The sequence below is a fragment of the Ziziphus jujuba genome, chromosome 11 (genome assembly GCF_031755915.1).
Source record: "Ziziphus jujuba cultivar Dongzao chromosome 11, ASM3175591v1".
NCBI classification, from domain to species: domain Eukaryota; kingdom Viridiplantae; phylum Streptophyta; class Magnoliopsida; order Rosales; family Rhamnaceae; genus Ziziphus; species Ziziphus jujuba.
In genome coordinates, this window is record NC_083389.1 from 7,978,890 (window position 1) to 7,999,992 (window position 21,103).

General features: G+C 34.9%; 4 protein-coding genes across 6 annotated transcripts; 2 read left to right on the forward strand and 2 right to left on the reverse strand.

The window, feature by feature from the left end:
• The first annotated feature begins 1,171 nt into the window (after positions 1–1,171).
• Positions 1,172–3,934, forward strand: LOC107432044 (GDSL esterase/lipase At5g03820). Of its 2 annotated transcripts, none has more exons than XM_016043099.4 (6): positions 1,172–1,322; positions 1,391–1,902; positions 1,988–2,118; positions 2,220–2,453; positions 2,983–3,235; positions 3,471–3,934. In XM_016043099.4, exons 2-6 carry the CDS (start codon positions 1,659–1,661, stop codon positions 3,662–3,664), a joined length of 1,056 nt encoding a protein of 351 aa, XP_015898585.3. In that variant the 5' UTR covers positions 1,172–1,322; positions 1,391–1,658; the 3' UTR covers positions 3,665–3,934. The 2 variants fall into 2 exon arrangements, with proteins under 2 accessions (XP_015898585.3, XP_024922498.3); XM_025066730.3 differs by having other exon boundaries at positions 1,175–1,322; positions 1,601–1,902.
• Positions 3,112–11,337, reverse strand: LOC107432043 (E3 ubiquitin-protein ligase UPL7). 2 transcript variants are annotated; one of them, XM_016043096.4, is made up of 15 exons: positions 11,175–11,337; positions 10,741–10,863; positions 10,245–10,485; positions 9,515–10,107; positions 8,320–9,321; positions 7,900–8,234; positions 6,911–7,189; positions 6,557–6,809; positions 6,082–6,252; positions 5,907–5,999; positions 5,525–5,632; positions 5,062–5,178; positions 4,594–4,683; positions 4,384–4,479; positions 3,112–3,249 (listed from the first exon to the last, which is right to left on the reverse strand). In XM_016043096.4, exons 1-14 carry the CDS (start codon positions 11,196–11,198, stop codon positions 4,396–4,398), a joined length of 3,513 nt encoding a protein of 1,170 aa, XP_015898582.3. In that variant the 5' UTR covers positions 11,199–11,337; the 3' UTR covers positions 3,112–3,249; positions 4,384–4,395. The 2 variants fall into 2 exon arrangements, 1 of the variants encoding a protein (XP_015898582.3); XR_003053250.3 differs by lacking the exons at positions 3,112–3,249; positions 4,384–4,479; positions 4,594–4,683; positions 5,062–5,178; positions 5,525–5,632 and having other exon boundaries at positions 6,567–6,809.
• Positions 11,338–11,563: 226 nt separating this feature from the next.
• Positions 11,564–14,640, forward strand: LOC107432018 (pentatricopeptide repeat-containing protein At5g03800). The gene has a single exon (XM_016043071.4). The coding sequence runs from the start codon at positions 11,754–11,756 to the stop codon at positions 14,490–14,492; it is 2,739 nt and encodes a 912-aa protein (XP_015898557.3). The 5' UTR covers positions 11,564–11,753; the 3' UTR covers positions 14,493–14,640.
• Positions 14,641–14,763: 123 nt separating this feature from the next.
• On the reverse strand, positions 14,764–18,986 carry LOC107431999 (beta-galactosidase 7). Its single transcript, XM_048465349.2, has 15 exons — positions 18,813–18,986; positions 18,630–18,725; positions 18,395–18,507; positions 18,215–18,281; positions 18,028–18,120; positions 17,779–17,922; positions 17,582–17,670; positions 17,379–17,484; positions 17,056–17,262; positions 16,570–16,943; positions 16,339–16,445; positions 16,146–16,255; positions 15,797–16,027; positions 15,477–15,688; positions 14,764–15,388 (listed from the first exon to the last, which is right to left on the reverse strand). Exons 1-15 carry the CDS (start codon positions 18,972–18,974, stop codon positions 15,007–15,009), a joined length of 2,493 nt encoding a protein of 830 aa, XP_048321306.2. The 5' UTR covers positions 18,975–18,986; the 3' UTR covers positions 14,764–15,006.
• Positions 18,987–21,103: the final 2,117 nt, after the last annotated feature.

Here is a 21,103-nt window from a genome sequence, read left to right on the forward strand (position 1 = left end):
TGTCCCGTGTGAGTTTCGGTAAATCAGAAGTGGAAGTATTCGGCCAAAAAAATATAAAAAAAGTCGGAAGTGGGAGTAGTTATTGTAAATTAACAATCATTACAGCATATCATATATATATATATATATATTTTTGCTGAGTAAGTCATATCATATCAATTACAGAATAATGTGGCAATACATGCTTTGTTCTCTTAATTTAACATTTTTCGTGGTCAATGGGCTTAGTATTTATCGTTCTTCTAGTCAGTGCGCTTAGTTTTTTTATTTTTTTTCTTTTTTGGTTCAATGCTTAATTGTTTTCATTATATTTGAATTGAAACGATTACTTCTGGATTAGACTAGATTATTTTAAATCCAACCCATTCAAATTGAGTTTGGTTTAAAACAGATTGTACTAGACATAAAATAATACTCAGTGCAATACAATCCCATTAAACAAATGGCTCTGATAGTTCAAGAATCACGATGGAATGTACTTAAATTTGCTGGTTTCGGTTTTTTTTTTTTTTTTCCCCCTATTTATTTATTTTAATTTGCTGGATTTTTATGCAACACACCCGAGGGGCACTAAGCTAAAATCTTCCTTGTGGAAAGAGATTCCTGACCACTCCACCAAACCCAATGCAAAGTGGAAAGAGACCATAAACCACCAAGTAACCCCTTATACCCCATCAGGCAAGCCGAGTAAAGAAAATGATGGACACTTGGCCTTATTGCGTTTCCCTTCGGAAAAATAAACTGAATGCAGGCTTAAAAAAGCACACTATACAATCTATGAGGAGGTCCATTCACTCCACCATTCTCATGGAGGGAAAAAAAGTTTCAATGCGTACATAGTACATGTATGTTACTCATAAATTCGTTTACGAAGACAAAAAAAAAAAAAAAAAAAAAATGTTCCATCATAAATTCCTCATAAAGACGCTGTGCAGTATTTAGTTTGCCACTAACGCCATACCATAAACCTAACCCTTGCTACGTAGTGGGAAAGATGGGTCAACAATCATGAATATTGTTTAGTGGAATGTTAAATCATAATTCTATTGTAATCATTATGTATGGTGACAGCATTGGAAAAAGAAAAAATGGAGTGAAAGAAATAATTTTTAATTGAATTTTTACAAAGTGAGAGAGAGAAATCTAAGTATATTCACATTAACTGGATATTATTTTTACTTTCACTTAAGCTAATCAGTAATGGGTTTGGAAAATAAAATTTGATTGACAAAATAGTTGCTGAAGATATGGAAGAGATGGAGAACAAATTGCTCAAGACACGGCACTCACTTGGTGTGTTATGCAGAACGTGAATTGAGAATGTAAGCGTCCCAACTTTACTCAAAATTTTCTTGAAGTATATAAATTCTTTAACAAATTCCATTGTCAGCTCTTCAGAACAAAACCCACAAAGACAAAATGATGATGCTTTCGGTAAAACGGACTGATAAACAGGACAAAAATCATAAGCTTTATAGGGTGCTAAACATGTTTATTGGAAGCATAATCTTCCACAGTTATGTCACCCTGGAAAATGTTGGTTACAGAATCCCACCTTCTTAAATACCTCTCACCTGTCCTCTTTCATTTCAATTTCTAGCAACTCTGTCTCTACCCCAGTGAGTTTTACTGTTGGAACAACCAAAAAAGTAAAAAAAATGGAGATTTCAAGGATATTCTTGGGTTCTTTGGACTTCGTTCTTCTGGCTTCCTTGGTGGTTGTTCATGGAGACCCTCTTGTTCCTGCTCTTATAATCTTCGGGGATTCTGTAGTTGATGTGGGAAACAATAACAACCTCGTTACACTAGTCAAGGCAAACTTTCCTCCATATGGAAGAGACTTTGTTACTCACAGACCAACTGGGAGATTCTGTAATGGAAAGCTGGCCACAGACTTTACCGGTTATTTTTCTAAGTTCCTTCTTCTTGTTTCTCTCTGGTGAGCTTTTCGTTCAGTATTATATATATAATGCTTTTTCATGGACAGCTGAGTACCTTGGATTCTCGTCGTATCCACCCGCTCATCTGAGCCAAGAAGCAAGGGGCAATAACCTTTTGACAGGTGCCAACTTTGCCTCAGCTGCTTCTGGTTACTACGATACCACAGCCCGGTTATATGTAAGCACTGAAAGTATCTCTCTTTCGCTCATATATATATATATATAAATACATGTGTATATATACAATAATAATGGAGTGTGATTTGGTTGGTTTTGTAGGGTGCCATTCCACTGACCCAGCAGCTGAGTTACTACAGGGAGTATCAGAGTAAAGTGGTGAATATGGTGGGAAGAGATAAAGCCAATGCCATATTCGCTGGTGCTATCCACCTTCTAAGTGCAGGGAGTAGCGATTTCATTCAGAATTACTACATCAATCCCCTCCTTAATGGAGCTTACTCACCCGATCAGTTTTCTGATATCATCCTTGGATCATATTCTACTTTCATTCGGGTTTCTCTACAGAGTCCTTATATTTTTAAATTTTATTTTCTCTATCTTTTTACCATCTCATTATGTCGTGGCAGTTGTTTATAGTATACAGGGTTATAGAAAGTAAAATCATATGCAATGAATTAAAGAGTGTAAATCTAAGCAAAAAATCAAATTAAAGTGCATAAAAGAAATACGATCGTCATAATCATTAGGGGGCAAAAAAAAAAAAAAAAAAAAATTGGATGCTTCTGTTCAATTCCGCATAATGCAAATTGTTGGACAAGTATTCTGTATATCATTAAAAAACATTTCAAACAGGTTAACTTTCTTAAGCAATTTTAAAAAATGACAAGCTCTCTCTCTCTCTCTCTCTCTCTCTCTCTCTTTTAGGTAAGGAATATCGTCAGACCCACCCATAACAGTTTTTTGTATTGCACAGCCATAATTGTAAATTTACAATAAAGGTTTCTCATATGCAGCAATCAGTTTCATTAATTCGTCTTTTCAAAACCATTGGTATTCATAACATGGAAAGCTTTGTTGACAGAATCTGTATCAATTGGGTGCAAGACGGATTGGCGTGACAAGCTTACCGCCAACTGGATGTTTGCCAGCAGCCATTACCCTATTTGGAGGAGGAAGCAACCAGTGCGTTGCAAGGTTAAATCGTGATGCAGTTTCCTTCAACGATAAACTAAACAGCACATCTCAAACTTTGCGGAACCTTCCAGGTCTCAAGCTTGTGGTCTTTGATATTTACCACCCTCTTTTGGATATGATCTCAAGGCCCGATGATAATGGTAATACACCTTCTCTGCAAAAATTAGTTACAAATAGGTTTTAATAAATACTCACATAAAACTAAATATAGCTTTCACAATTTTTTTCAAAGATGTGCTTTGTTGTTAACTATTTTGTAGAGAATTTAAACTGATTAGGTTGAGATCATGCATACCGAATATCTACAAAATCAATTATAGATTATCAATTTAAACTGTGACTGGTATTTCCATCTACGGTGAATTCATGCAACAGGGTTTTCCGAGGCCAGAAGGGCTTGCTGTGGAACAGGTACAATAGAAACCTCCCTGCTCTGCAACTCCAGATCTATAGGAACATGCTCTAATGCTACACAGTACATATTCTGGGATGGATTCCATCCCTCTGAAACTGCCAATGAGGTCTTGGCTGGTAATCTACTTTCACAAGGTTTTGATCTTATATCCTGAAACTAGTTCTACAGGTGGAGTTTATCACTACTCTACCGTCATTAATCTTATAATGTTATATATAGCAAGAAAAACTAAGGTCATTAATCTATTTTAATCATCTTCTTTCCTCCGTTCGAAACATATCTGTTAGTTTGTTGGCCGTAATTTGATAATTTGGTTTCCTTATGGAATAATGTTTGCAAGCCTCCTTAGCAAATACATGAAAGAAGGATGTAGATGCTGCTCTTTTCTATTGAAGTTGATATGTTTTGATCCTTGTCTTAACAATGTGATTTCTTTACAAGTGTCTAATTCAAAGTAACTTGAGAATTTGCAATAAAAGGTCCTGAAGCTATTGAATGCAAGTTACAGCGCAATATAAGCATTCTCAATAATCTATGATCTATCAAGCATTTTAAATTAAATGATCAAGAATGTACATGTTTTAAACATTTTTTAACTTTATTCACCTCCAAGCCTCTGTATCATTTTCCAATTACAATTTTTCTTTTTTTTTTCCTATTTTTTTTTGGGGACCATATCAAAATTAAAGCGCAGTGGATAAGAAAATTATTATGATTAGTCCTTGCCCTTCAGATTAACCCATGTGCAATTATTTTATGGCATGAAATTCATATGCATCAGCAACAATATCTTAGTTTTACCATGAAACTAATTAAAGATACTGTGGTGTGGAATGAAAGTAGGGATCTAGGACGATAACAGAACAAACTCACCTGAAGTGATATCTAAGAGAGTTCAAATCCTGCATTGGAACTAATTGCATATAGAAGTTTCTCTCTCAAAGTGCTAGGACGTTTGTATGTCGGAAGCTGCAAAGTCATTCAGAGGAAGAAAACAGAAGCCGCATAGGAGATATTAATATGTAAGCTTAGTGGAGTACCATTACAAATTTTAGTAGAGCTCTTCATCGTGCCTTAAAATACCTTGAGAGTATTATAGCAAGTTGAGGCTGATGGAAGCCGTTCAACATCCTGTCCTCCAATTGTTGCCCAAAGAGGTACATTGCATGCAACCTATTTAAGATAAAAACCAAGACTTACTTCTGCTTTCAATTAATTTGAGTTACTTCAGAGTATTGTCAACTGGCTATGGTGGTAACTGGAAATACATAGTTAAGAGTCTACTTCACATCTTAAAAAACTTGAGTGTGGATTCTATGTTATTCCTTGGGTTTTATAATATTTTGTTAATTTGAAGATGCATATCCAAAAAACACAGTCAACATAAAGTTGTAAGCCATCATACTATGATCATGAACAAATGTATAAGGAATGAAAATAATCATCACATTTTATTTGAAAAATCATCAAAACAACTGTAGAGGAATGGGGATGAATAAAGCTTGAGAATACATTTATAATGTGTATGGAGAAGGAAGACCAAGAGCATACCTTATGGATAGTAAAGGAAGGCTGCAAGTGTTTGAATCCAAGTAATGGAGGTCGAGAACAACTTGTCACGAACTTCAGAAGCATGCAACGTTCTTTTGGTTCAAAACCTTTAATTACCTGTGACCAAAAGAAACTCAATGTAAACAACATACATAGGCATAGACACAGACAAAGAATAACATCCATGCTTTGAATGGGATATATTGGAAAAATCTGATCCTCACAACAGTTTAGATGCTTTATTTCCTAGGAATCATGGAATCAGCATAAATATGTAGCATTCACTACCAGTCTGCAGAGAGAGCAGACTATGAGCATGTCTAACTTACAAGTTACCTGATACCTCTTATGCTCTGTGGACAACATATGTGATTCCTTACAATTGAAGGTATTCTCTCCCAAAATATTTAAATTACATAGCATAAATATTTAAATTACATAGCATAAATTGAAGGGTCAATACCTCCCAAAAGATTTTGATAGTCCGACTTCCCTCAGAGTAACCACCAGTGTAGCGTGTGTTTTTTCTTAAATCATCAACATCAATGTCATAGTCTCCACCTGAAAGCAACTGCATGTGGTAAATTTTGCATCAGCAGCTAAAAACAGAATGAATTCATGGGAATAAAACTCCCTCCATTATAGCAAAACATACTGCAAACATTGAACCTCTATGACCAAGTACTATCAAATAATATAAAACTACCATCTTGAGAGTAAAATGACTACTCCTTGAAACTGCCACTAGATAATTATGTGATTGAGCTTAAAATTACATCACAATATCTGCCAGAAACATGTGACCAACAAGAGAATATCTAATACATATCTAAAGGGAAAATTACCTGATTGAATTCACTTGCATTAAATAATTTCAGCCAGGATGGTGATATGAGATCAGTTAATCCTCTATAAAAAGCATTTGAATATACCAGTATCTGCAATTCAACATAGAAACAAGGTAACTCTATATTTCAAGAAGTCTTACTTCTATTAGTTACATAGGAGCAAATGATAGACCTGCCGATTAAGTTTATAATCTGCCATTGCATGAATGTACTGCATCTTGTTCTCATTTGTCACAGAAACATCCTTGCCACCAGCTTTGAGCTCGATAACTTGTCGTTTACCAAAAGATTCTTCAGTTACTGTGAAATCAAGGAAGAGATCCTTGACCTCACCATCATAATGCTGTAGTAACAAGTAAACAAAGAAATTGAAAATTGAGATAGAAAGCCTTGACAAATGTACAATAAACATAACCAAACAATTAATAAACCAATATGCTACGAAACACCAAGTGGGATCATCAATAAACTACAGTGCCTAACAACCTAGGCACCTTATTTTAAATGTTTCAGGTTATGAGGTATCCACTTTGGTTGGCCAGCTTTACAATTTTTTGTTAAAATTAAATAATAGTTCATTTTGTAAGGATAAGAGGTAAAAGGAAGGACACAGCATAAACACATGCAAAGGAGACACAAAGGTTTACCTTGACATACATGAGATTCCTATAAAGCTCTGGATCAAGTGTTGAAAGTTCATCAAGATAGCTATATCGACCTAGCAGTTTTTGTACAAATACATGTGAAAAAGAGTAATCTAGCAGTATTCCTTCATAAAGAGCTTTTCCAACAACTCTTCCTAAGAACTCAATCATCTGTATGCCATTCTCGAGATATCTTGCAGATGCATTAGGAATTAGGAGTCTGTCTGAAGTCGATGTTTGGGAGAATAGCCCATACCTAATCAAGTGGAAAGGTAATAACCATCAAAGGTGACTTCTAATGAAAGCGATAAATATCTCAAAAAGCCTAACTGAATTCACATTCCATGTCAAACTTACTCAGGGGAAAAGGCTGCTTTTGAAATATCAGTTAAAAATTCTTTTGATAATCCACCATAATCCAGGCCAGCCTCTGGAAGACCACATTCACTGACGAATGAAACCTGTATGGGTGATTTTAGCTTTGATCCAAGGCCATTTAATTGTCTAAATCCATCTTCAACAATATGACCTCGACGAACTACTATTGAAACTGATCGTGAACCGGGTTCAGCAACTTCACCAGCCATTTTCCGGGTGGCTTTGTCCATCTTGATAAACTCTCTAAACATCTCAACTCTGTTGAGAAAATAACCACATTTAGGGAGACTTCAGTATGTAAACACAACCAAAACCTCTTTTAATAATTTATGGGTGAAGATATCAAAGTAGTCCTAGTAAATAAACATAATTACCTTAAAGGTATAAGAACTAGCAAACAAGGTAATGAAGAGAAGAAAGTTGTGCCCATGCTCTCTCTCTCTCTCTCTCTCTCTCTCTCTCCCCCCATTGCAAGGAAATATATAAGTAAATTCTTTCAGGTTAAAAAAAATTTATTGGAGGTTTGACAAATGCATAATGAAAGGGTAGACTATCTTGAATAAAACATGTAGAAATAGACATAAAAATAATCCCCAGAAACCTTCACTATCAACTCACTAACTGAAAGCATAATCCACCCACACTAGGTCAAGACCGCAACTTATATACATGTCAAAGTACTGATGCAACAACGCTTGCACTAATGACCTACACCCAACAGGGAGAAACAAATGTAATCCACTGAGTGCCATGCAGACCTTCAACACAGAAGGCGTGAAAACATGTGTCTAATATTTTTTCCCATAGCCAATTAAATGCTGTTCAAGGACTCGAAATGGGTTCATATAATTTACCCCTTGGAGGTATCCAAGAAAACTATGGATTCTCCATAGCCATAGACAAAGAGAGCAACAAAAACAGAGAGGTATTATAGCCATCAAGTATGTTCAAGAAATGAGTGTTATTACCTTTCATCAAATGGAAACACGTGTGGAGTAGTAGTTATAACAGAACCCATGCTTGGAACAGTGGAAGGATCATCAGGTCTAACATTAGCTGACAAAGCTTCATGAGTTCTAGCAGCTACTGCAATTGGCAGCCGACTCTTTCTAGCAGGTGAAAGCCACAAAACAGGGGGGCAGAATTTGTGCCTACAATCCCTTTCATACATTAAATGCAAACATCTGATGGCAGAATCCATAACGAGTCTATTTTGTTGTCCAATACCACGGGTCAACCCATTATAAACAAAGGTATTAAGTGCAGATGCAATTCTACGTTGCTGCTCTATCTTGAATGGAACCTAGCTCATGAATAAGATTCTCAAATTAGTAGATGATCAACAACTCCAAATGTTAGTAGTATTTTTATGTCCAGAATGTATTTACCTGTTTTTCATAGAACTCTATATCATCAAGAATTAACAACATGTGTGAATAGGTGGCACAGAAAAGATGAAGCAGACATGACATATCTTTTGAAATACATTGTGGACCATTCCTTAAGGGTTCTATATCCCATATATCAGAAGATTCCTCATCAACTTGGCTCGGTTTTTCTTGCTTATCAACCAAATTTGTACAATCAGAACTTGACTGCGATTTACCAGTAAATTTATGTAGCACACTGACCCATTTATTAGTTCCATCCTTATTGCCTTGATTTTGCTTTTTCTGAAAAATTGAATTGTTTTTGTTCCGTGAGATTTTATTAGTGCAAAGAGAATGATCTTCAGCAGTTTGACTGTCTCCCAGAAACAAGAAACTTTCCAGTTCTTCCCATAGATTGACAAGAAATCCAGGAGTAAAAGAGAGCATGTTAAGGACAGGCAAAGATCCAATTGTTGGGTTCAAGAATGTAAATATTCTAAGAATGTAAGAATAAAGATATGCAATATCTATCAGTTCCAACTTCCCTAAGTACTTCTCTTCCATTTGTGTCAGAGTGTCAGACCCCTGAACACAAAACTCTTTGTTTATTATTGCCAAAAGATCAGTAAGATGCCACTGCTGACAGATAGGCTTAAAGCTGTCCAAGTATGACATCTTAAAGGAACCATGAGATGCATCACTATCACAAAATCTTGCATCACTGGGCTGAGAAAAAGTTTCAACATCACTTTGGACTTCGTGGTTCTCAATTCTGATACACCCAAAATGTTCAAATCCAGCCAGTAAGTTTTCTGCGAGATTGATAACAACACGGACATATGATACACAATCAAGACCTTGACTGAACCTTCCAGAATCTGTATAATCATTCTCTCCTCCTGTTGCAAGGCCTATAATGTTTGCAAGAGCCCAACCTACTGGTGGAATCACCTTAGGACAAAATGCAATTTTTGACTGATTTATCTCAGACATCTCATTTAATATTTTCTCCTTCAAAATCTGCCATCACCTGCGATAGTTTGATCAGTCCTCACATGTTTGAACAATATATTCTACATACGAGACTAGGACTCCATTGGCATCAGGTGCCACTATATTCCCATATAAAAAGATGAAAAAAAAAAAATCAATGTACAAATAAAATATATTGATACAAGGAACATTATATGGCTTAATTTGCTCAGTTAATTACCAGTAGAGTGTGTAAACAAGGCAACATGATAGTCTTGTGCTTCATAGCAGATACAAGAACAGCTGGCAGACGTTGCACAAGCCAAGGAATTGTAAGTAGAAACACACAGTACTTCTCAGCAACATAATGCACATCCAACAGGCCAGGGGCATTTACTTTAGAGTTTGTCATGTGAAATGGTCGAAGTGCTAAAGTTATTGTGCTTGCAGTAACCAAAAATTTGTCATCTGTTAGAACTTTATTTTTGATTTGAGAAGGAAAAGGAAAATCCAATGTGTTAATGTAACTTCTAATAGATACATAGAGACCACTATCATCAATTCCCATAAACCGTACCAAATCCTTCACTGCTGTATCAGCCATCTGATGGTTACTGTCGGTAATGTTTTTCCAACCTTTGAGATCAGTCAAATGAACAACAAGGCGCATTGCTAAAGAGGTGACAACAACAATGTTTTGACCCCCAGCAGAGGATTTGTCAAACTCTGCTAGAATGACCAGGCACAGAGAAATCAACTTCTTAGACTGATAATTCCAGATTCTTCTCTCTTCAGGTGTACCAGTTGCCAAAGAGCAATAGTTCTTCCTTGAATCTACATCGAAAGGAAATAGCCATAGTAAGTAGAGTTTCTGAATTCACAAGTGGTATTAGAAAGCACTCCCCAAATTCAGAAGTTTTTGATACATGAATTATAAATACAATACATGAATAATTTGGAAAATGGCGTACCAACAGAGTTCACACTTTCCAATAGAATTTTAAAGCACCTCTCCATACAATTTACATCTCTGTTACGGATTTTCTTCTGCCGAGTAGATAAGCATGTAATAAAGAAAAGAAAAGGCCTCAAAATGCTGATGCTAATCTGGGTTCCTGACAATAAACCAGCATGATGGTTCACAAAGTTCTCCCATTCTTCTTGAAGCCGCAAAGCCACCACCTTTGAAACCTTGTATCGCCTCCATATTCTCTGCCAATATTGAAAAAAGATCATTTTTAACACTTCTCTTATGCCCTTTATTTCTTATTAAGTTTAAAAACTATATATTATGATAAAAGCACATTATTCTAAACAACGCTCATATTGTCTTTGATCTACAGAAACAAAAACAAAAACAAAAGGAAATAAAAAAAAAAAAAAAAATACCCAATGGCAAAATTTATAGTCCGAAAATTAACCATAAAAAGGATAAAATAAAATGTGAGCAAATACAAAATTTTGAACCTGGATGAAGATAGCAGCAGCAGAAGCTCGTCTGGCATAGTTTCGAAGTTCTCTTTCCTGGGAAACTTTCTCAAGAAGTGCATCCCTCGTTATCTCTTTCGCACTGGCTCCTCTCAACGACACCTTACCAACCCAACCACCATCAAAATCGATTATTACCAAAATCCCCTCTTATCCAATTATTAATCACTCAATTCTTACACTATCATTCTCATGAACAGGAAAAATTGATGGGAAAAAACACACACACACACACTTCTTCATAAAATTTAAACAAAAAAAGGTAAATTTTTCCTTGCGATAGATATTCTGGAAACTTGGAGGAGCAAAAAAGCATATCAAAGATCAAATTTTTAGCCAAAAAAAGGAGCAAGAAGAATTCAGAAAGTACAAAAAATAATAATAATAATAATAATAATAAGGAGAAGAATTACCTGATGCTTACGAGGTTCATCCATGGAAAAAAAGCTCTCAATCCAATTCTCTCATTCACCCATGCTCCTCGTCGTCAACGACAAAAGCAGCGAACCAATCGTCTTCGTTTCATAAACCGTGGCTTTATAGCGTTTTTTAATAAATATATCCCCTTTGATTTTCATTTTCCATTTTAATCTTCTTTATTTATTACGGAAATTATTAGTATATCAGTACTACTTAATAAATTGGTTTATAATCATTTAAGCAAAAAAAAAAAAAAAAAATCGTTAATAATCATCTTTTTTTTTTTCCTTATTTTTTACAAATTCAAATACACTTCCAAGGAGGTACAATACTCATAATAAAGTATCCATTTCACCAACAAAAATAATAACAATAATAATAAAGTATCTAAAATATTATGATTATTATCCAATTATAATATAATAATTATATACGTAATAAAAACGACCAATAAAAAATTAAATACAAAACTTAAGCAAAGGAAAAAAGAAAATACAGTTGGAAGCGTATGGAGTAGAGAGAGAGAGGGTTTTATGGTTTGACGGCTTGGCGCCTTGGGTCCGTATGTGATTATGGCTACCGTTATCCAGCCCACCACCATTACTGCAGCTTCTCCTCCGCTCTCTCACTTCGCTTCCAAACCCACTTCTCCACTGCCTTCGTCTTCTTCGCAGCTCTCTCTGCAAACCTCTTCTCTTTTTCTATCCAGCTCTAAATCCAAATCTCTTCATCACCACCACCACCACCACAACTATGTCTTCTTCGCTGCCTCTGCCACTCAGTCCCTCTTGCCCCCGAAACCTCAACCCCTTTTCACTTCGGGCTCTTTTGATGACCCTTCTTCTCCGGAAAGCCGTTCTGGCTGTGACATTCATGGTTTGTTGGATTTGCTTCGCCTCTCGGCTCGTTGTGGTGACGTTGAGCTCGCCAAGGCAGTGCACGCTTTCATTCTCAAAGTCGAAGAAGAAGATATCTTCCTGAGTAATGCTCTAATTGCGGCTTATGTCAAGCTCGGCCTTGTTGTTGAGGCTTACAGGGCGTTCAGGAGCATTTCTTCCCCCAATGTGGTGTCTTACACGGGGTTGATATCGGGATTCTCGAAGTCGAATCGGGAAGATGAAGCGATAAAGCTGTTCTTTCGGATGAGGAGTTCGGGTATCGAGCCTAATGAGTATAGCTTTGTTGCAATTTTGACTGCTTGCATACGGATTTTGGAGTTGGAATTGGGATTTCAAGTTCATGCCTTGGCCGTCAAAATGGGATACTTGGATTCTGCTTTCGTTTCGAATGCGCTTATGGGTTTGTATGGTAAGTGTCGGTGTATGGACTTAGTGCTTAAGTTGTTCGATGAATTGCCCCATAGAGACCTCGCGTCCTGGAATACTGCTATATTCAGTTTGGTGAACGAGTTCGTGTATGGTAAAGCATTTGAATTTTTCCGCGAAATGCGGCGAAATGATGGGCTTGGAGTTGACCACATCACAGTCTCTACCCTTCTAACTGCTTGTACAGATAGTAATGCTTTGGTAGAAGGCCAAGAAATCCATGCCCACGCCATCAAGTTTGGTTTGGAGACCAATTTAAGCGTTAGCAATGCACTTATTGGGTTTTATACCAAGTGTGGGAGTGTAAAAGACGTGATGGCTTTGTTTGAAAGGATGCTTGTTACAGATACAATTACATGGACAGAAATGATTACAGCATACATGAAATTTGGGTTGATGGATTTGGCTTTAGAGGCATTTGAGAAGATGCCGGAGAGAAATTCTATTTCTTATAATGCCCTTTTGACAGGGTTTTGTAAAAATGAGTTAGGCTGGAAAGCGCTAAATTTATTCACAAATATGGTTGAGGAATGCATAGAATTAACAGATTTCACGTTGACTAGTGTTGTTAATGCATGCGGACTGATTACAGATCGTAAAGTTAGTGAGCAGATTCATGGGTTCATTGTCAAATGTGGTATTGGGTCAAATACATGTATTGAAGCAGCATTGCTTGATATGTGCACAAGGTGTGGTAGAATGGCAGATGCCAAAAAGATGTTCAAGCGGTGGCCAGTTCACCTAGACAGCTCAGTAGTTTTGACATCAATGATTTGCGGTTATGCTCGAAATGGGCAACTGGACGAGGGAATTTCTCTTTTCCAACTTAGTCAATCAGAAGGAACAATGGTTGTGGATGAAGTCGCATCAACTTCAGTACTTGGTCTTTGTGGAAGTATAGGATTCCATGATATGGGGAAGCAAATGCACTCCCTTGTTATTAAATCTGGTTTTCTAACTGATTTAGGGGTTGGAAATGCCATAGTTAGCATGTATGCTAAGTGTTGGAACATGGAGGGAGCAATCAAGGCATTTGAGACGATGGCTGAGCACGATGTAGTATCCTGGAATTGTCTAATTGCTGGTCACCTTCTCCACAGACAGGGTGATGAGGCATTGGCCGTCTGGTCAAAGATGGAGAAAACAGGCATTACTCCAGACAAGATCACCTTTACTTTAATTATTTCAGCTTATAGACACACTAAAGCCAATTTAGTTGATAATTGCCGTAGTTTGCTCTTCTCAATGAAAACAAATTATGATATTGAGCCCACCTCAGAGCATTTTGCATCTTTTGTTGGAGTTTTGGGTTACTGGGATCTACTGGAAGAAGCAGAGGAAATGGTTAGTAAGCTGCCATTTGAGCCTGATGTGTCTGTGTGGCGTTCTTTGCTTAACAGTTGTAGAATCCGTTTGAATACAGCCATGGGAAAACGGGTTGCAAAGCGGATATTGGCAATGGAGCCAAACGATCCATCTACCTACATACTTGTTTCAAATCTGTATTCTGCATCTGGGAGATGGCATTGCTCTGAAATGGTGAGGGAGGTTATGAGAGAAAGAGGATTTCGGAAACTCCCAGGTCAAAGTTGGATTGTTCATCAGAACAAGATATATTCATTCTATGCGAGGGATAAATCCCATCCCCAAGTAAAAGATATCTACAGTGGATTAGAAATTCTAATCTTGGAATGCCTAAAAGCTGGCTATGTGCCAGACACAAGCTTTGTTCTTCATGAAATAGAGGAGCATCAAAAGAAAGATTTTTTGTTCAATCACAGTGCAAAACTCGCAGCAACCTTTGGGCTTCTGATGACCAAGCCAGGAAAACCTGTTCGAGTAGTGAAGAACATTGTTCTATGCGGGGACTGTCATACATTCCTGAAATATGTTTCCATCGTCACTAGAAGAGAGATTTTTGTTAGAGATGCTTCTGGTTTTCATTGTTTTTCAAGTGGTCAGTGTTCGTGCAAAGATTACTGGTGATAGCTCTGAAGACTGGTTAACACAGATCTTGTAAAGGATTGGAACTTACATATATATATTTTTTTAGACTGATTGAGTAGTTTCAAACCATTGTATCATACTTGTAACTGTAACAAATACGAAATTAATGAAATTTTAATTTCTGATATGGAATGATATGATTCTCAATGAAGTGAAGGTTATTAAAGGTTCATTCTCTTCCTAGACAAAAATCCAATCACACCATAAGTGAAGATGCAATTCAAAAACAGAGGTAAAATCAGAAGACAAATTTGACACGAAGAAGAAAGAGATTTTCTTAATCAATTGTAAAATTTTTACACCTTGGTTCATAACATGGTTTCTCCACAAGAGAATACCTTATCCTCACCTTCAAATAAAACTAGAAAGGACTTCGTGTCATGGTTTCTCTTGCAAAGAGATCACCTTATACTAACTAAAAGGAGAACCTTAAATAAAACTCAAAAAGAAAACCTATATAATCCTCCTAAACAAGTCCAAATAAAAACTACTCCTAACATACAGCCTCAATAGCAAGCCTGTTGGTTTCCTTGCAACCAGTAGGACCTAGAGTAAGTTCATTGACAGGAATGGAACATCGCACTTTTCCCAAGCAAATATTCATAACATATGCATATGCTTTAGGAGATTCGCATCTGCCTACACTGAAAGATCCACAAGAACCTTGAGGTAATCCAAAACTGACAAACTTAACGTCAGATATAACTCTTCCTCCTTGGCAGGATAACTCCAATGTGTTTCCTTCGTATGCATCTGCACAAGCTGTCCCAATGGTGACAGTTTGGAATTGAACATTCCATGGATTGCCTCCAAATTCTTCAAAAAGAACTATTTCATTGTTATCAGCTTTGAGGAAAGACCGTGGAATATGGTACCTAAAAAGGAGATTAAAAGAGAGCAATTAGAATACCAGCACGTAAACGTTCAAAACTTTATTTTCAAAACTTGGTTGGAAAACATTACCATCTTTGGGTAGGCTTTCCACAATTAGTCAGGCATTTATTACTGCCGTATGCTCCACGGTAATCACAACTATAACTGCAACCATCTTCGTTGGCCTCGAATTTTGGCCAATACCTCCCGAGGCTCTGACCATTTACCCAAGCTTCTCCTTTTCCCAATCCCATTAAATCAACCACAACTGGATCAGTACCCAGAGGAGCTGGGAACGTTGACTGAGACAAATGCAAAAGAGAATGTTATAAAAATTATATTGAAATTTTGAAGTCACATTCTAGTTAAAATGAAAATTGATCTTGTTCATAAATAGAAATATAATATACCTTATACCAAACAAACATTCTACTTGTTGGAAGACCAATATCATGCCATACATAACTAGCTGATTTAGGGGTTTGTGCATAGAGTTGCTTTTCATAACCAGCCAATCCAACCTTGTATATCCATTGATTCTTGGACAAGTCTATGATCACCTTTTGATTACTTTTAGTCCCAACTAGTTGGACAGAACCAGTAATTCCAACAGGGATATCTTCATATTCGGGTCCATAATTCTGAATACAACCCAATAAATAGTAAAATTATAAAATTGAATTTCACACAAACAAGAAAACTAGACCTCAAAAACTAGACTTGAAAAACTAATATATAAATATACATATAAAATCTTACAGCCAGTCCAACGGTAGCACTGAGTAGAACAATATCATTAACCCCGATGGTAAGATTAAGTTTTCTTTCAAAGGTGAAGCTGTACTGTCCATTTTGAGCAAATTGAGTGCCTGCATTTGATTAACAATTAATTTATAAAGAAATTGGAGTACCAAACTTGGAGTACCAAAAAGAATATTTGACTCAAGCATACCTATGTGTTTTCCATTAATAAATGCATGAAGGACATGCCCACTAGTAGATACTTGGATAGTGATTTGTTCAGTAGTCAATATGGGATCATTTTGGCTGATGTTGACACTGAAGGAAAACACAAGAATAATAATAATAATAATAATTAGAAGTTTATGGAAGAATGAAAAACCCAATAAAAAGAATAATAATAATAAGAATTAACAGAGTGGGTAATGAACATTATTATTACCTAGTGATATACCACAAATAATCACTGGTATCATTTGTTACGGATTTCTGTTCCAAGAGAGCATTAGCAATCAAACTGCTACCATCAACAGTGCCATCTTTTTTCCTATGTGCAAAGTGCTCAGACCTCCAATTCCATTGTAACTGATAAGGCTCTTCACCATCATCGGCTTCATTTGGAGATTTGATCATAATGGATTGTTGGCTGTTAACCTTTGCTGTGTTATAGACTTCATTATAGCAATCGGGAAGGATAGACACAGACCAAGCAGGAATAGTGAACATGGTGTTTTGGAAGTTAATAGTTGCATCACTTGATTGGTTTGCATTTCCCAAGAAACAAACTTCTTTTCCTTCGTAATTATAGGTTGTGACCTACAAAATGAATAGCAAAATCAAATACAAAATGATTAGAAAATCAAAAAAATTACTATATGATAGCAGAGCATCGAGACAAATTACCAATTATATACAAATATATACTCACCGAAACCATATTTCCATAATCAACAGTTCTTTGAAAACCATTTGTCAGGACCTTTTCCATTGATCTAAGAACAAAATGGAGTTTTTGAAGATGACCCCACTTGGGTTGATTCAGATTACCATACTCATCCAAAGGTGCATCATAATCGTATGATGTGGTAATATATGGACCCCCTGATGTCCTACCAAAGTTGGTCCCGCCATGATACTACAACCAAAATGAATTATGAAAAAATCAGCAATATAGAAAAATACATGTCTAATATGAAAGTAAAATATTCATTTAAATATTTTATAGGAATTAAATAATTTTTAAAGGATTACCATGTAATAGTTTTGCAAAGTGCCACCGAATTGGAAAAACCTGGCAACAGCAAAAGCAACGTCCCGTGCAGTTCTGTGTGGGTCTTGCGAACCCCAGTTCTTAAACCTACATCAATGGACCAAAAGGTTAGAGAGAAAATAATTCTAAAATATAAGTTCTAAAAAATAATAATAATAATAAAACATATAAATTAAATAAATACCAGCCGGTCCAGTTCTCGGTCCACATCTTCGGAATGCCTTTTCTCTTAGGATAATATTGATCACAGTAATACCCATTGCATGTACTTATCTAACAAAAAAAATCAATACAATCTCTAAAAATTTATTATAAATTTGAATAAAATATATAAAATCAAGGAACAAAACAAAAAATGTAAGTAATTAACAAATAACTTACCATTGGTGCTGGTGCATTATCCTGCTGACACATAATCCAAGGCACTCCAGTATCATAAGATAAAGCCAATTGAGCACACCAATCCATGTAATCTACTCCATCGCTTCCAAATTTCCACATAATATTCCCATACTCGTTTTCAATCTGATCAAAGTGTTAAATATAATTAGGAATTTAAAATATCAAATAATAATTAGGAGGAAATGAAATAGAATATGAAAAGCAATTCCCTTTGAAGTTACGAATTACCTGAGCAAGAATTATAGGCCCTCCTTGTGAAGCAAAGAGATTCTCATGTTTCATCATTTCCACTATCATGGTTACAAAAGTTTTCATCTCATCCTATAAATATGTATTACATAATTAGAAACATAGAAAAGTATCATAAATCTATAAATAATAATGAAAAAGGGAATGATATCTGCCACCTTATTACCTCAAACACTTTATTATTCGTCCTGAACTTGACGTCCGGAATGTTATGCAACCAAACTGGCAATCCTCTGCCAAAATTACAAATAAATAAATATTTATATTATATTATATTGAAGAATATATATATATATATATATATATATATAAGAAATTAAGAATTAAAATATATAAATATATTTACCCATAATTCCATTCTGCACAAACATATGGACCAATTCGAAGAATGGCATAAAGACCTTGACTTTGGATTGTTTTAATAAATCTCACCAAGTCTAGGTTCCCTTCAAAATTATACTTAACAAAAGAAAATACAATTATTAGTACCGCAAATATGTATTTATACATAACTATATAATAAGATTTTAATTAAATGAGAATATATAAAACAAGAGAATCATCAAAGATATATAAAACACCTGGCGATATAATGGCTCATGGACATTCCAAAATACGTAAGTCTCAATAGCATTGAGACCACCATCTTTTGATTTTTGGACCAGGTCAGGCCACATCTACAGTGAGAAAAAAAATGAATGTTAAGTAATTAATATAAATATTGGATAAAAATAATATAGTACATATGACAGAAATGGACGTACTTCAGGAGTACTACGAGGATAATGAATAGAACCAGAGAGAATAATTCTTCTCTCTCCATCGATTGTCAAAGCTCTTTCATCGTAAGAAACTTGAACAGCAGAACATAAGCAGAAAGATAATAAAAGAGCAAAACTAAACAAAACAATCCTAGAAATAGTCATTGTTGTTATACGTAAAAAAAAAAACCCAGAGAAGAAGTGAAAAATGAAAGGCAATGTACCTCCATATATAGAGTTTGGCAGTGAGAAAGTCCAAGCATTTTGGACTTGTTTAAAATTAATTTCGATAAGTGTGAGTAATTAAAGTAATTATCATCTTGATTTAAAATGTTTATCATTTACCGATTTTATTTAGAATCTACCTACTAGATTGCCTTTTGGTTATTTATTTTTAAATTAATATATCGAGTATGTAAAATTACATAGCCAGTAATATTTTTACAATTTTACAATGGGAATTTAGAAAGTGCATAAAGATATAGATATTTAAATGGAAATTTAATTTAGGATCTATGAATAATCTATTATTATCTACATCTAAATTTGATTGTATCTTAATTAAATTTGAATGTCTTAGCGTATCGATGTTGCTTTATTATAACCTATATTACGTCACATTCTCTGTCAGCTATCAAATTCAAAAAAGAAACAAAAATGATTTTGTCCAAATCGTACCTTTTTTTGGGTCATTTCAAAATCAGGTTATATGTTGGATGCATTATAAACTAATAAACATTACTAATAGGCTAATAAAAGAGCACATAATATATAATTAGATATACTGATTTTAAAAAAGAAAATAAAACCGATAAATCAATATATCCAATAATATATCATATTCATCCAATAAAATTAATTTTTTTCCGCGCCATCCAATTAAATTCAATTTAATTGATTGATGGAGTTAGTTAAAAATTTTAAATACTCCTTGTCAACTTGTAGTGGGGCAATCGGTACTCAATTCAAGCGGTAAAGACAAATCTAATAATTATCAAGCGGTGAAAAGCTAATAAAATCCATGTTTTGCAGTGCCTTTGCCTAATAAACACAGCCTGTAAAATCTGCAAAATCTATCTGTGAAAAATAATAAACTGTTTCAACGTTATAAGTTAATTTTAAGATGTTCATTAATTGCTCTAACATTTGGTACACCAATTGTTCTTAATTATTTACATGGTGGGCACGTTGGCATTCATTAAAAAACCAATTTATTAATAAACTCAAAATTCAATATGCCTTGTATTTAGAAGATTGTTATAGTGTAAAACAAAACTTAGCATATATTTCTATCTTCACGGTTTTCGGATTTCAGTTTCCACCAAAAACCAATTTATTAATAAACTCAAAATTCAATATGCCTTGTATTTAGAAGATTGTTATAGTGGTAAAACAAAACTTAGCATATATTTCTATCTTCAGGGTTTTCGGCTTTCAGTTTCCACCAAAAAGGGTTTTCAGCTTTCAGTTGTAATGAGTTCAATATTGTCCAAAAAAAATATATATATATATATATATATATCTATATATAAGCCTTAATTAGTTGCCAGAAAATTATAATGTTAATTGTTGATTTTAATTTCATCATCATGTACCCACAATCCAGCGAACAAAAATCCTTTTTTTCTTGTTGTTGTATTATCACCGATCAGAAGCTCCAATATGTAGTTATGTTGATCTACTACATGTTACTAAGCTCAAATAAATGATTGGCCTTTTCAGTGTTTTTTATTTTTATTTTGTTGATATTATAGGGTTTTTATTAACGTCTTCTATAATTTATAAATAAGATTCATCCATTATTGGAGTTTGATTTACAAACGCCAAGTAAGCTGCGTCAAGATAACGACCTTGGAAAATAAATTATTTCCGTTGAATTGTTGGCTGGTGAAATGTTCCTTTCTTTCTTTATGGTATTCATACTTATTATATCCACAATACAGCTACTTCATACCATTATCTTGACCAAATAATCAAGGCCAAATTAATTATTTTATGTATTATTGGATCAATACGTCTTTAATTGTCTTCTTCTCGTGTCAAATTGTTTCTTCCTCTCATTTCTTTAATTGTCCTCCATTAATTATTCCAAAATGATAGTTAAATCTGGACCAATATAAATATCATTAGTCAATAACATAACATTATTTGGTGAGTCCCCCAAAAAAAAAAAAAAAAAAAAACACTGTTTAGAACTTAAACTGTTATCCGTGAACTGCTAAGATGATTAAAAAGGTTAATTACGGTTAATTCCCAACCTTATTCACTCTTGATTTCTTTTACTTGCTCGCCCT